The following is a 15,682-nucleotide window of genomic DNA, read 5'->3' on the forward strand; positions in this document are numbered from 1 at the left end:
ACCAAGTGTGGGCTTTTGGAAGGTTGTCTGTATTTGCATCTATTAAATGGATGGTGAACAGTCTGGGTCCTGCAGCGCCTGTAGAACCTTAGACAGACATTCTAGTTAATGCACTTCAACCAAGCATCATTCACACACACGCATTTTGCTGCGTATAAAAAGGCAAGAGAGGAAATTACAGTTCCAGCTGCAAGCCTAAGTATGTCCTAGGCTAAATCTGTAGAGATATTTGCAGCTGATGAAGGGATGGCAGAAGAGATAGGGCTGTTTGTGACAATCATTTTACAGACTGGTATTTTGGTAGGCTGCTAAATTTGATATTAATGAAGCTGCACCATGAAAAATACTTAAGTGCATGAAGGTTTTCCTTGTAAAACAGAACTAGTATTTTAATTCTGAACATCAATTTATTGTTAGCCAACAAATGGAACGTGATCAGGAGATCACAACAGCCAAGGACACTGTTGCATTTTTGATAAAAACCTGCAATTTTTAGAAATTTGCTTTAAAGCCTAATGGTTTGTTGCCAAACACTGAGGGGAATAGAGCTCTCACATGAAAAAGTTCTTTAGTCAGTCATATATCTCTGTGTGCATTTGCATGGAATGATTTGAACCTCAGAGCACAGAGCTGTAGGAGACTGACAAGCCAAAACTGACAGCACTCAAAGCACTGCACAGTAACAGATTTACCAGCTTCTATCACTATCAGCAACAGCCAAAGCGTTCAGCAGCAGCTGAGCTGCTGACAAATATAAAACTGCTCTCAGGCTCTAAAGTTTGCAAGTGCTTGACTTATCCAGTAATATGCTGATATTTTACAAGGGGCCTGTAAATACCACACCCCTTTTATCTCTTTCTCCAACCACAGATTAACTCAGCCTCCACATCAGTCACCTTGTAAAGCCTTGAAACCTTGAAGTGGGACACGCGTCGAGCCCGTCACGAACTGCAGCAGCCTTGCCCTTCTTTCCTCATCAAACGTTTCCACTGCTTGCCAGAACCACTTGACGATGTTGCTGTCAGCCATGCAGTGCTTTAGGCGGGTGTTGGACTTCCAGTCATTCAGGTCTATCTTATCCAGGCCTCCTATGATCAGCTGGTAAAAGATTAGGAAGTGCTTTAAAGTCCAGAGTAATTTCAGGATTGCAGTTATAAAAACACATCCAACCATGTCACAAAGCCTGGCATCATTTAGGTGCTTCAGCCACTTTTTAGGAGCAAGGGAACATTCCAAACCAGTACAGAACTGGCAGTAAATCTCTCCAGTTTGACAGCAGTGAAACTGACCCAAAGCAGTCCTTTACCAGCATTAGAACTTTCACAAGCAACTAAGAGTCAGAAGCCCATGCAAGACTTGCTTTATTAAATCTGTACTCCTTGGAAGGTACAGCCTGTCTTTATGAGGGCACAGCACTGATTTGGAATAAGGCTGTGGCACAGCTCACATCATTAGGGGACTTGTGACTGTTCTGACATGGAGAGTATTGAAATATTTAATGGATTTTTAATCTGCCTTTTTAGCAAATGGAATGCAAGAACTCTGTGAGATTAACCAAAATGCATGAGTGACTAGCACAAAGCTAGTGCTTTCTATTCCACAAATTATGAATATTCCACAGGTGGTCTTATTTTTTTTAGGAAGCAACACCAGAGGAAAAATTGCTGTAACAGGAACTATTGTAAGAAGTAGCTTTTTACACCTCAGGATTTGATAAGAAGACATATTAATTTCTTTTCTATATGCTCAACTCTTCTATTTCTGTAAACCAATTCCTGTGTGCAAACAGAAACAGCCATGCATGAAAAGTTACTGGACAAAACAGGCTCTGGGGTAGATAACATGTCTGGTCTTGCCAACAATTTCTCAAACTTGGAGTGTTTCCTCCTTCTCAGACCACCTGCCTTGAGCATTAGTCCTTGGATAGACACCATGGTGTATTTGTCTTTCCCTGTTTAGGTAGTCCTCTCAATAATATCAACCCAAAGAATGTCTAGAATAAACCTAAAAGGGTTTGGTTAAACAAATACTCACCTTTCTGGTATATAAAATGGAATAAGTTCTGTGTTTTGTTTGTTTGGCTCATTTTTGTTTGTTTTTTTAAATCAGCGCTTGACTGCGGATCAAACAAATTACAGAACAATAATCCATGTGGATAAAACATACCTCAAGTTCCTTTTGGTCAAAAGGCTTAAGGAGATGTTGAGGAATAAGTTCATTAAAACCTTTCTGCAGAGCCAGGAACTGTGCTTCTATTCCTCTCATGAACCGCCAGTTCACATACAACCTGTGGGGGAGGAAGAAAAAAGTCAGGGGTGATGAACTGGACAGCACTGGGACTTTTACAGCAGACTTGCCAAATGCTCATTTTACAGAGGACCTTGTTTTAATACACACATTTTGTATTATGAAAGAAGTGCTTATACATTCCTTTTCAATCAACAATTAATTATTGCACCATCAACAGAAAAACCAAAGTACCCTTCAGAATTTCCTCTTCCCAGGTCTTCCAGTGAAAGCATTCATGTCATTTATGACTCAGGCGTTCCCACTCAAAATACTTACTTCCTTAGTTTCACTATATACAAAAATTCTGTTTACTACCCTCTTACCACTACATTTGCAGGACATATTTCTGTTTGCAATACCTGACATATTCCTTCTTGTTTTCTTCTGTCACTGGAATATTCCTGCCATTTGGTTTGAGTTCATGCTGTAAAATCCTCCCGAAGGCGTTGTGCTCCACACAGAACGTATGGTCCAGGACTGGTGTGATATCGTTCTCTCTGCCAAAGGACAGAGGGGAAACTCAGTATTTTTGGCATTTTGGTAACTCTCCGTGCTGATGCTGACAGTTATTTGAACACCTAGATAGTCTTCAGGCTAAAGTTACCACCTGCATTTTACACACTAGAGGAATATTGCCACCATCACCAATTTCGGTACAGTGCAGTGCAGGTTGAAGAGCCTGATCAGATATGGGATATTCATCTATTTCTAATGGAACTCAGGATACTGGATAAAACCCTATATACAGAAATACACACACATACACACACACACAAGTGTATATATATACACACACATCCAGCAAGAATTTGATCTGCCGTCATGTGTCTGTGAAGCACAGAAGAGATAGTTCATAGAGACCTTAATCATCAGTAACTTCTTTAAATAAAAAATTCAATACAGCATTTAGGAAAAGAAACTGAGATAATGCAAAACAGTACCAGAGTCCCAAAACTACACTGAATGCTGGATCTTGTTCTGTAAGCATACAGAAGCCCAAATTACTTCCATTTATTCTCATTTTAATCAGAATTTCTTTTGAAGAAGGCTGTGCCTCCCCTCAGATCGCTGTCCTGAGTTTGGATTTTGATACTGTGATATTCTACCATACCCATACAGCTTTTAATGATTTAGATCTACTTTATTGCAAGGAGAGTTTGCAATGAGAACTTTTCCTCCAGTACCTTTGATACATTAAGAATAGTTTAATGACTTTGTACAGACTGCCACCATAAAAATATTTTTGCAAACTCTTTGTCTAAAGCATCTCACTATTGCCAACAAACTCTACCCCATTTTCTCTACAGTGGGACGATTGCTAAATTCAGTACTTACAAGATCCAGACTAAACTTTTGTGTAATTCTGGGTCAACAGATTCCAGATCGGAGAGCTGGATGGGCTTCCCCAGCAGCTGTTTGTAAAAGGGAACTGTGAACCCCCCGTTGATATAGTGTCCATGGAACACAGCCAAACCCATTATCCGACCAACAAAATGGAAATAAGACAAATGGTCCTGCAGGGAGAGAGGAGAATCAGGCTTGGGAAGACACTGACACCTTGTGGCACCCTCGGTGGTTTGTTCAGCGAGAGTTACCTGCAGCCCTCTGGGCAAGAGCAGCCACCACTCTTCCTCACAGCATAACCAAAACCAAAGCATTTAATGATTAAAAACCTCAAACAAGTCTCTCTGCATTACCTGATTAATAAATTGGATTCAAGTCTCTAGACCTATCAAAAGGAAAAACTTGGAAGAAGAAAATCCCTGTGAAACCTCCAAAATCCAAGAAGATGAGGACTCCAAACAAATTAGTTTATTCTTTGTTTAAACATCCAAATGTATCTACTCTTGAGGAAGCAGTGTGCTTGTTTCCTTCATTTCTTTCATGTTCCTTTTAAACTAACTTTTGAAAGCTGAGGTGTAAGTCCTATGGTTGACATTCTTTCAATCCACTTCCCTCATCTTCCAGTGCAAATGTCAGGAAATGTCATGTCAGGAAGAATTTCCTCTACTAATACAGAACTGCTGCTCCTTCTAGGGTCTGCATCATTACAAATCCTCCAGTAAGAGAAAAAGCAAGCACAGGAGCATAGTGAGAAAGGGCAAGCAAGGGATACATCCCTAAAAGTCATGGCGTGGCACTGCTGGGAATGTAATGCTGTGTGCACAACCACCTGTGCTCACAGTGAAGATGAATTTCATCTGACTTGTCTTAGAATCACTGTGCAAACCAATCAGTACTGAGGAGTCTCAAAGAAGTCAGATATTTATCAAAGGCTATCATGCTTCTAGTTTCTGAACAAAACCCCTCTGCTTCTTACTGTATAAATATAAGACATTAACACCTTCTTATTCTGATTTACCCTGCAGTTTAGACTCTTCTTGTGGAAGAACAGCAGTAAGAAACTGCAGAGGACATCTCTTAAAGTTGGAATATTGCTGAGAAATTAGTACTTACGGGATTGATAGAAGAGTCTGGATTGATTTGCAGCATGTAAATATTATCTGTGGAGTACTGGAAGAGTCCATAGTAGGGATTCAGCATTTCATGGCACAGTAAATACAACCACTCTCTGCCAAAATAAAAAAATCCAAACAAATTTAGAGGAGTGCAACTTGCACTTAAGTTTTAGACAACACAATTATTATGACTGATCAGTTATGGAATGCTTATTTCAAAATCAGATTGTGCTGCCCTCCATTTGTAGACCAATAGGGTGTGATTAAAACCCCACAACGTCCTACTCCGCTCAGGGCAGACTTGGTTTAGTTTAGAACCACTGAAGGGATTAACATCAATTAGAGAAGCTACAGCAAGCTGTTAGACAACGCCATCAACTAATTGAGTCTGAACAAGCCACACTTCCAAAAAAATCCTGTCTTTGTACAGAGTTCAGCTATTTGGAAATTACAACATCTGTTTCTCTGCAACCTGTAAAGTATAAGGAAATACTTCAAAAAAAATCTGTTGATTAGAATCAGCTAAATTGCTGAGGGTTTTTAGAAAAGCTATTTTTCTGCCAGCTTGGTGACTGCTTTCAGCAAAGGCCAGAAGGGACAGAGACCAAGTGCATTAAAAGGAGGGGTTGAGTAAATTCTCTCACCTCGGTAATACACAAGGACAGGAGCAGAACTAAAACTATTTCTGACCTCCCAAATCACCATGACAAATAGCCCTTTGTTGTTAAATTTGGACACCCTTCCCAGGCCCAAAATATTCGGAGAGAACTATCAATTGTAGTGCTTAGAAGGAGGTGGACTGATCTGGAAGAGTCAGTTGCAACTAATGGGCAATTATGAAAGGCATCAGGGCAACAGGATGTCAACAGTGGAGACACCCAAGGTTGCCTCGGGTAAGGCAGCTCAGAATGTTCCCTCTTCTTTCCTTTGTCCAGGAATTGATCACTGAAAGACACCTAAGGGCAGCTTTTGTGGATTTGAGAAATTTCTCAGTGAATTTACACAACTCTAAACCACAAAGTTGAGCGATTTTCAGTGATGCTAAATCAGCTCCTGAATTTCAGATCTGATGTGACCCGCAGGGAATTACTGTCGTTTTTAAAAGGGAGGCAAGTCCTCGCTAAAATTTTAGCTTTTGTTTAGGATTAGTTCACCTCCACTCCTGCTCCAACAGATCAGAGAATTCTCCTGAATGCAGCTGAGATATAACAAAAAGGAACCCCTACTCTCCTGCAACCCATTTGTGGGAAATCAGAGAGGTGTGTTTAACAGAACCACTCCTGTGATCTGGATCTGACTTCAGGGTCTACACACTCCCTCAGAGACCTCCCAATTTGAGCTGATCACACTTTCATACCTTGCAGTGGGACAACTGTTAAATCACAAGCTTCCACTTACCAACCTACCATATAAAGAGTAAAGCTACAGCCACTGTCTATAAACTAGACCACAAATAATTAACATATACCATTAACAGATAACTTGAAAGGGGATGGTATCAACCATGGGACACTTAAAGGGCAACTTTACACTTAAGAGGGGTCAGAAAACCCCCAGAATCTCACCTTGCTACTCCTCCATAGTCCAGGCCTTCCTCTCCTCGGAATTTCACCATAAGCCTCTTTTTCAAGTCCTTTGGCCTCATCTTCATTATCTGACGATAGGATTCCTGTACGTGCATTTGTACAATTAGCTATGTTATTTCCTTCCTATAATTAAGTCTATTAAGGTTTCTCTAATACTGTAATTAAGATTTCTGCATTTCTGTAATACGTAGATTGTTACTGAACTGTAGAAAATGTGACTCTGTTCAGTGCTAATCTGAAGCAAATTTCAATGACAGCTCTGTAATATGGGGGGGGTTGTGAAGCAAAGATGTTATAATCACTGATCAGTTTTACTTAACTCTTCAGTGACACAAGCTGCTGCTAGCAGTAAAAAAATATCAATCAAATACCTCAAATATTTCCTCTCTGGATACTTCAATACGACAGTGACCAGCCTGGGGTTGCTGAAGAGAGAGCTCATGTCTAAGAACTTTCAACTTTTGTACCAAGTCTCTTTCATATCTCTGTGCAGGCAACTCCTCACCCTCTTCCAATGATCCCTCATTTGGAGCTGGTAGAGGCTGCTGGCTGGGCTCTTTTAGCTGGCATTGATGGCTTGGAGAAGAAAAGGACAATATTTATTCTGGACACGTAACAATAAGGAATATGTACAACAGTGATGCAAGAAATGATTAGGCTTCTCCAAGAGGAACACAGAGTGAAATGTGTACTCAGCTGGATACCTATGTACCATCATTACACTGTATTCAGGACTGTAAGGAACACACATATTTAAAGAGCGTCAGCATTTTTGAACTGTTTTTGTATGGCAAAACACTGTGGAAGGCTCTGAAGTATGATTGCTGACTGAGCAATATAAAGTTTGTATGGTATTCTCTCACATAGAGAGAATTTTCAAGAGTGTAACATAGAAGGAGATCTCTAATGGAACACACAGCTTTATAAAGGGAATTGTCTAACAACTGCAACTGATTTTATTCCAGCTCCATGCAAAATGAGCCTGGGGATTCCTGACAGTAAAAATACTGCATCTATGGTTGTTAAGAGAGAAAGATACACCTGTCCCTAACAGTTGCAACTTCATACACTCAACTATCCTTACCCATCAGTGCTTTATTTGGGTTGTAGAGCAATTATTTTTTAGATACAGAGATTCCCCAGCTGGCTTCAAGCACAGGAAAAAGTCTGGTCTTGGGCACAAGCAGCACTGCCGGGCTGCTTCCAGGGTCAGTTCCACAACAGCTCAGCTGCCTTTCCATGATGCAGAGCTTGAGCTTACTAAATCCTGCTAAACCCAAACTGGCTGTGCACAGCACCCGTTGACCAGACTCCAGCTGGCTTTACATTCCCACTGTCTGGAGCTCAAGGGAGCATGAAGTTAGTCCAGACCCAGAACAGCCAGCACAGAGCTAGAACTGCTCATCCAGAGAGACATGAGCTGACTTCTGGGGAACCCCTGGCAGACTCTCAACCCCACATCCCAGCAATCCCAGAACTGTGCACAGTAGAGTAAAAACTCTTCTGAAGAGTCTAAGCAAAAAACTTAGATAAAACCAGCACTGAAAACCAATGCTTGGACCCTGGTTACAGCAGTGGCTGCATCTGCTCCCCAATTATCATTCAGGGTTTTAGTCCCTCATGACTCCCAGACCTGACAGGAATTATTTATCAGGAAAAGCTCTTACTTCATGATGTGATGTAGTCGTGGATCTGTGAATTGTGTGGTTCTGTTGTTATGATCTACAAAATATATTCTTCCTGAAACTGTACTTCTGACTTCCCAGCCTGGAGGTAAAGGCCCCAGTTCATCACAATTCACACTGTTAAGGTCTCTAAAGTGAAAAACAAACAGGATGTTAATGCACATCTGAAGTTAAGCAACCAAATACTAAGATCAATTCAAAAAATTAGTATCTCCTCTTTAATTAAGTTAAGGTTAGAATCCTAGCTATTCGACTGAAAACCCACTGAGAGTAAGGCTATAGCAACACATTCACTCACCCCATACATCCTGGATAAATTTCAGGTATCACTCTAAGTGCTGCTAAAGGCAGTCACTCACTTCCAAGCAGTGTCTGAATTCAATATAAAGAATTCATTTACAACTAAAAAGATTGAAAATACCTAAGGGTCCAGCCACCTAACTGAGGAAAACACCAAGAGTGGGAAGAAAAGGAAGGAAGGAAACCTGAACATTATTTTTAGGCAGAAAACCTATTGTTAAGTAAAGCATTCTTTAGACAGCTGGCATGGATTCAGGGTTGAAGACACCACTCCATGCAATTCCTCACCTAAATCTAACCATGCAACATTTGTGTCAATGAGCTAATTGAGAGGCTTTAGGAAGGTAGAAATGCTTTGTACACTGAAGGTGCCTTAGTGTCACAGTGAGTATAAACCAAGGGGACACACAGGCAGACAGACAAGCCCTTGTTAGGCTCCTTAAAGGAGATTATGGTCGGGACCATTTGCTGTGATCAGCTGTGCATCTGAAAGTCCTGCAGAGATCTGATTACAGCAAGTTCTAACCTACACCTCTGCCTCATGCCAAGGTTAGGTTTTTGCACCACAAGCTGGTAGCACAAAAGTCACCTTTAACTGAAATAGGTGTGACCTGTGACTCACAGGACACTGCTGTGCCCACTTTCATAGCTGCTCCTTAAACCCTGGCTCAAGGATTTGGGGAGAGGGGCAGCACCTTTCATTAGGGTGACCAGCATCATCACTTTATGAAGGCTTTGGGCACACAAGCCTGACACAAATGAACAATCACTGTCATTTCTTCCTCCAACAATACCAGCTAATCTAAAATCAGCTATTTTCTCTCCCTCTCAGCTTTATTTTTCATTTCCTTCCACACACTGAGCTTTTATCACCACTTTTGCCTGCACTACTTCATATCATTTTTCTAATATCCTGTACCACATTCCTCTATTATCCAGGCAGTGCAGCAGCTGAGAGAGTTACAAACTTCACTCTTGAATCTGGTGTGCAGGTGGCCCATGAAACAGCTCAGATTCAGAGCTACTCAGGAAGAGCACCAGACCTTACTCACGAAGACCTGGATTAACTGCAGGTTAAGGTTTAAAGAAGCTTTACTAAATTAATCATGTGAAGGATTCAAATTTTCTAGCTGCAAACCACTGGCCTAAAGTATAAAAAACCTCAAACCTTTACAAGTATAAATATAACAAGTAATCTCTCCTTCCATTATACACAACTGAGCACTAACAAAAGTTACAAATTGAATACTCAAGAAACAATCATTTTAAGGAAGAAGTCAGTTTTTTCTTCAATTTGCAATCCAAACTGCTTTCATACAAAAAAATGTGGGTAAGATTCAGAAATTTGTAGCTTCACCAAAAACATTTTAAGAAGAATTTGTCAAACGGGAATTCCTGAAGGACTGCATAATTTTTTGCTTTTGGTTTTACATGATTCACAAGTAAATGATTTTTTCTTTCAAAAAGAGTAATCCTTAATGTTTGATGAAAAGGTAACTAGAAACATCCCAAACTATTCCTCTGCTGGGAGCTCTCCCTTTAAATTCAGACAAGCCATTTCCTAGATTTTTGCTGTTATAAATTCAACATCCTGCCACACAAATACACACCAAACCCCTCTGACTTTTAACTATAAATACATACCTTGGTATCCTTGGGTCGTGCCACGTGCTCACTCCAGTCTGTGTGTGCAAAAAATAAACCTGTCCCTGTACCGTTGTTCTTTGCTCTGTACAAAAGGAAGGGTGATTATTCTAAATTACGAACCTTAAAAAAAAAATCCAAATAAATAATTTGAAGACATTTGAATATTTTCCTCCTAAGAGAAAGTACTGAAGCCATCATACTGATCTCTTGCAGCATGGACTGTTTTGTCCTTGACAAATTTACTCTGACTACACATTTCAACATTCTTTTGAAACTCACAGATCCATGCACCAGCATGTTTTAGTTTGTATTTTTATTGTTAGATTCTAAGACAATCCAAACCCCCAAACCAGGTTTCTTTACTCCTACATTTGCTGTGCTCTTTTCTGAATTTTTAAATTCTCCTTAATCTCATCCTCCCTAATCTTCTGTACTATTGGTTTCTTTGTTGCTTTTATATATTTTCCTGATTTTTTTCTCAAATGTGGGCTCAAACCTACACAACATGCCAAGGGGGAAGGAAAAAATAGCATTACTGCTCTAGTTTAGAGAGCTCTTTACATTCGTTCTCCCCAGATACACAGCCAAGATTAGCAGTGAATTTTCTGTAACAGCATCATACCACAACCTCATGTTTAATTTACCATCAACCCCTCAGTGTATCCTGGCGTAGCCAACTGCTAATTAGCCAATCTCAAACTCCCATCTGCACTTAGCTCCTTTTCCAAAACGCAGAACGAGATGCACGTGGACGCTGCTTGTTTCAACAGGCAAAACACCTCGATGGGGAGAAATCTCTGGTGACATCTTTGGATAAACAAAACCCCCTTTTCAGTTTCCCAGCCGCGGGACACTCACCGTAGCCTTCAGGTAGCTCAGGTGACTGGTGGCCGTGGGGCCTGTTCTGAGGTGTCTGTACGTGGGCTCTGACCTCGGGGGTGCGGAGCCGCTGTGCCTGGAGCCTCTGGTCCTGGCTGGGAGACTCCAGGAAGCGGCAGCCGCCTCCTCCGGCCGCTCCCGTCGTGTCCGTGTAGGGCGCCGGCTCCTCCATGAAGCAGCTCAGCGGCCGCCCCGGCCCCGAATCTTCATAGACCGTTCTGAAAATGGGGAAACTTCAAGAGTTTCCATCACAAGAGACGTGAATGCAGAAATGACTGTTTCTCTCTCTCCCCCCCCAGTTTCAAGTGCTGTAACTTTTAACCCAAGAGGTGCCATTTTCTTAATGTTTTTATGCCCAAATTTCTCAGCACTGGTAACAAAAAAACCCCACAAGTCTTTCCAAGTTTACCTTCCTGCCTGATACACATTCCCAGAAAATACAGTAGTCACACTGATGCTTAAGTTTCTAATGGTAGTTACAGTCTTTCCACACATAAACCATTTTTCTAATTAAGTGTAAAGAAAACAATCCTTACCCTTCATTCTCCAAAAGCCCTCTGCAGTCTACTACAGAACCTCCTGTGCCTATCCTGTCCCGTGTCTGTAAACTGACTGAAAGAAGAAAACACAAACTCAGGTCAATAAAAGAAAAACTGCATTCTTAAAAACAGCAAAACCAAAAAAAATGTCCACATTTATACATAATATTAATTATGTATCATTATTAGGTTAAATATTAATGATTCATAATTACTATTATGTATAACTGTGGCTTTTAATATCATTAAAATATTAATTATGCATAATTAATGGGGGAAATATTAAGGAAAGCCCTATTCTATACACAAAAACACATCACTTACCAAAATTCCTTCTATTCTCTTAAAAGTATTAATAATTTTTTAAAAAGCAGAAGAGGAACCAGAGGGTCATCCCCTCAAAACTTGAGCTTATTTCTGTAAATATCAAATATGTCAGGTTCCACATCAGGATTTCATGAGGATCCAGAAAGGGAAGCTGGAAAAAAATTGCTCACCACTAGATGTCATCTTAGGGTGAGAATTTGGAGTTTGCCAAATATATATCACTGAAAAGCTGGGGTTGGGTGGGGGCAGTAAAACGTGGGGTAAATTTGCTGTAAAATGAGCACGGCCTTGTTGAAATTCTGAAGTGGCTTGCATGAGTCAAAGGTATCAAACCAGCAACTTGTAAAATATCTTTTAACTCCTCCAGATCCTTTTTTAACACCTAAGATCCCCTCTGCCTGTCACCCTGCCCAAATGCATCATTTCACAGTGGCATTCACCCTTCCCGAGATGCAGTAGGAGCCTTGCCAGATGCATTTCCTGTTTTTAATGTTGTTTCCCATCATCAACTGAGAGGAAATAAACTCCTGCATAGGAGTGTAATGAAAAATTTCAGGTTATATAATTTAATCCCACTAAAATAAGAAGAAACAGCACAGAACAGGCACAGAAGCAGTGACTAGAGGAGTTTTTTCCCTATGGATATTTACCAAGCAGATGGAATTTAGCTGGGATCATTCTTACCCACTATTTGGCCTCGGACAGCATCGGTGTCTGTGGGGTTGAGTTTGCATAGATCCAAACGCTGGTCTGCAAAGGAGAATTGGAAAAATCAACCCTGGGAAGGGCTGGGTGGGAACACTATCCACTACTCAGGCACAAGGGATGGAGGGCTCTTGGTCCCACCAGGGAGGAATCGCTCTTACATCCAGTATCTTTCAGCCTGCTGATGGCATTGGAGAGAAGTCGGACACACCCCAGGAAGCCAGCTCCCTGTTTCTTATGGATTTTTTTATGGTTCCATACACTGATGGTTATGGAATCTGTTTTCCCAACGTATCTAGAAGGATACATATTAAAAGAGTAATTTTAGAAATAATAACCTCTTTTCACTCTACAGAACTGATGCTGTTATTGGCACAAATTCTGACAGATTTCAGTACATTGGTCATGCCTCTTTATTACAAACACACAAGTGCTTATGCCCAAAATGCTGTTATTAATGAATTACTGCACAGTGATTTCACACAGCATGGGAAATTGATATTGCTGCAGCATGAATTTAACTACAGCCAGCCTCATTAAAAGCTAAACAACAAGTCGATTAATGTACAAAGCTTCAGAATTTATGGTTCTAATAATTTGAAGAAAATAAATCATTCCAACAAGGACAATTTTCTGGAAAAGCTGGATGGCACTGCTCCAGGAGAGCTCACTAAGCCCTTGTGCTGTGTACCTGCCACACAAATATCTCCAAATTCAAACACCTAAAAGCAAAGTATCACTCCTTTATTAACAAGGATTTTCTTCTTGAAAAAAAATCAGTCCCTGAGAGGGCAGGGTTAGATGGGATATTAGGAAGAAATTCTTCTCTGTGAGGGTGCTCAGGCCCTGGCACAGAGAAGCTGTGGCTGCCCCATCCCTGGAAGTGTCCAAGGCCAGGTTGGGAGCAACCTTATCCAGTGGAGGTGTCCCTGCCCCTGGCAGGGGGCTGGAACTGGATGATTTCTAAGGTCCCTTCCAACCAAATTGTTCTGAGATTCTGTGAAATGTGACTGTTCCTGCCAACACAAAATGAAGTTGCAGTGCCAACCCTGCACTGTTGATTCACTAGACACATCTCTGGAATACTGTTTACTTATGACCAACTCACAGATCGTAATGCTGGTTCCATTTGGGGTCCAACGTGTTCTTCACAGTGTCAGTGGAATGGCACTGACCTGACCCATCCACAACTATTTTAGCAAACGGGTCAGGAAGTCCTGTGGAAAGGAAAAGGAGCTGTCAGACACAGTCCTTTGTTTTGCTGCTTCCAAGACAACGCCATTAGAAGCTCCTCCTCAAGAAAGGAAGAGTTGTCATTATCCTGGAAGTATTTCAGTAAATCCTGTGTTTGAGGTGGTTGATCCTGGAGCCCTCAGCACAGAGTTGTGAGCAGCAGCCTGCCTGTGGTTCCATCAGTCAGGCTTTCAGCTGGAATTTGTGAGCCCTCAGTGTTTCCAACCCTGAAGTCCACACAATCTACAACCCAGAGTAATGTGTACTCCTGTAGTAATGCAGTGCAAATGACACACACAGATGAGCCTCCACAGTAATGCACCATCTCCAAATAAATCTGATTAATCCACAGCAGAAAGTTATACAATTAGGACATACTTACTGAAGAAATCTTTCTTTGCGAGATTCTTGGCACATAATACTGCAAAACAAAAAAGCAGATAAATAAATCTTAAAACCATGGAAAAAAAGCTTTCTGGTAATCATATCAGCTAAAATAATACCTGATCATAATTCAGAAAAAAACCACCTAAATATTAAATGTGACCATTGTTTTCTTTATCTGGGATTGGAATATTTACATATAAATTTGGCTTTATATTTGCTGCTTTAATTCTATTGTTATAACACACACAGGATTTAATGAACATCCCTTTGCATCAAAACCTAATTTTCTTTACTTCATGTTTACACAAATGCTAAATCAGATTTCTGTTGTTGTTTCAGAACCCATCCATTTTAGAACAAGGGCTAAACATTTTCTGAACAAAGAACAGTTCTGGGAATCCTGGAAGAGACTCTTGACCAAGTCCCATCAAATGCAGCGCAACCTCCTGCTCCTTGCACACGAAGTGTGGATACATGGTGAAACAAAGCATGGCAGGAATTCTGCAACAGCAGAAGCAATCTGTAAATACACAAAGGTTTGGGGATAAATATGCCAGGGCCTCACTCAGGAGAGAAATAAATATACTGAAAAAAAAAATCTGCATCAAGATGTTTTCATTTGAAAGGGCCACAAATGAGACATCGTTTCCCTCTCTCCAATTCACCAGCACAGCAGTTTAAGAAAAAATTAGATCAGGAAACTCACATCAATCTCCATTTCTACCAGGTCTATCACCAGCTACAAGTCTAATCTTGCTTTTCCATAAGGACTGCTCAGTGGGATCTCAGCAATCCAGGTTGTTTAGTATCCATTAAACTCTTCTAACAGGCCAAGAAAAACAACTCCAAAGCCAAAGAGGAAAATATTAGAGCTCTAACTTATCTCAAACTAAGATCCAAGAAAGGAAGGTAACTATAAAAGACCTAATTACTGTTGAGGGAGTCTCTTTCCCCAGTGGGAAAAAAAGAAATCTTTCAGCATGAGAATGAAGGCTGAGAAGATAATCAATGGCCAATTCCCCAGGTATGGACCATTTCCCCTTCTCATCTCCATCCCCCCTTCTTCCTGACTTGCCCTCAGTCTCACTGCAATTCTATACTGGGGAAAGGGAGGGTGCACAGGAACAAATATTTTATTTATTTATTTTTATATACATCTACTGGAATTCCACCTCTCAGTTCCAGAGAAACATTCCCTACGTAACACAGGCAGCAGAGAAAAAACTGCCTCACCTCACATGTCAAGCAAACAGACCAAAGAAATCCACTATTTAACCCAGAAGCTCATGGAAAAAATACACAAATCCTCCCTCTCAGTAATTATTAAAGCAGCCACACCAGAGAAGTATTTTTAGAATGGATTAAAAATTACTTATTTCTTACACTGGCAAACTGTATAATCAGAGAAAGCTTTTCTCGTATTTTTTTAAACAACTGACCGAAAAGGGAAGTGTGCAGGACTATGGCAATTCAATTTGAAACAACACAGGATTAGAGAATCACCATCCACTGCCCTGTGGAAGCACAACAGAAACAACCTTTAATTTCCTTTTCCTGTTGCAAGTGTTTCAGAGGAAAAACTACTCAAGAAAGAGAGACTAAGTACAAGTAAAATCAGAACTTGAGCAAGCTAGTACCAGCCAAAA

The 15,682-nt window shown here is 40.7% G+C and overlaps 1 protein-coding gene across 4 annotated transcripts in view; it reads right to left on the reverse strand.

Annotated features, from left to right (window-relative positions):
• SMURF1 (SMAD specific E3 ubiquitin protein ligase 1) overlaps positions 1-15,682 on the reverse strand; it is a 45,091-nt gene that overhangs the window by 4,948 nt on the left and 24,461 nt on the right. Inside the window, exons 2-17 of one of the 4 annotated variants that reach the window (XM_066197751.1) lie at positions 14,032-14,070; positions 13,525-13,633; positions 12,578-12,711; positions 12,396-12,461; positions 11,382-11,457; positions 10,825-11,063; positions 9,964-10,048; positions 8,002-8,148; positions 6,706-6,910; positions 6,314-6,417; positions 4,747-4,861; positions 3,625-3,803; positions 2,649-2,786; positions 2,167-2,287; positions 897-1,098; positions 3-78 (exon numbers count right to left, since the gene is read on the reverse strand). In XM_066197751.1, coding sequence (XP_066053848.1) covers positions 3-78; positions 897-1,098; positions 2,167-2,287; positions 2,649-2,786; positions 3,625-3,803; positions 4,747-4,861; positions 6,314-6,417; positions 6,706-6,910; positions 8,002-8,148; positions 9,964-10,048; positions 10,825-11,063; positions 11,382-11,457; positions 12,396-12,461; positions 12,578-12,711; positions 13,525-13,633; positions 14,032-14,070 — 2,035 coding nt within the window. Of the gene's footprint in view, positions 1-2; positions 88-896; positions 1,099-2,166; positions 2,288-2,648; positions 2,787-3,624; positions 3,804-4,746; positions 4,862-6,313; positions 6,418-6,705; positions 6,911-8,001; positions 8,149-9,963; positions 10,049-10,824; positions 11,079-11,381; positions 11,458-12,395; positions 12,462-12,577; positions 12,712-13,524; positions 13,634-14,031; positions 14,071-15,682 lie in introns of all 4 variants that reach the window. The other 3 variants (XM_066197750.1, XM_066197748.1, XM_066197747.1) reach the window with 3 other exon arrangements.

This window comes from Chamaea fasciata, unplaced genomic scaffold, assembly GCF_029207755.1.
Source record: "Chamaea fasciata isolate MVZ Bird 193981 ecotype frontalis unplaced genomic scaffold, bChaFas1.0.hap1 SCAF_16, whole genome shotgun sequence".
Classification (NCBI taxonomy): Eukaryota; Metazoa; Chordata; class Aves; order Passeriformes; family Sylviidae; genus Chamaea; species Chamaea fasciata.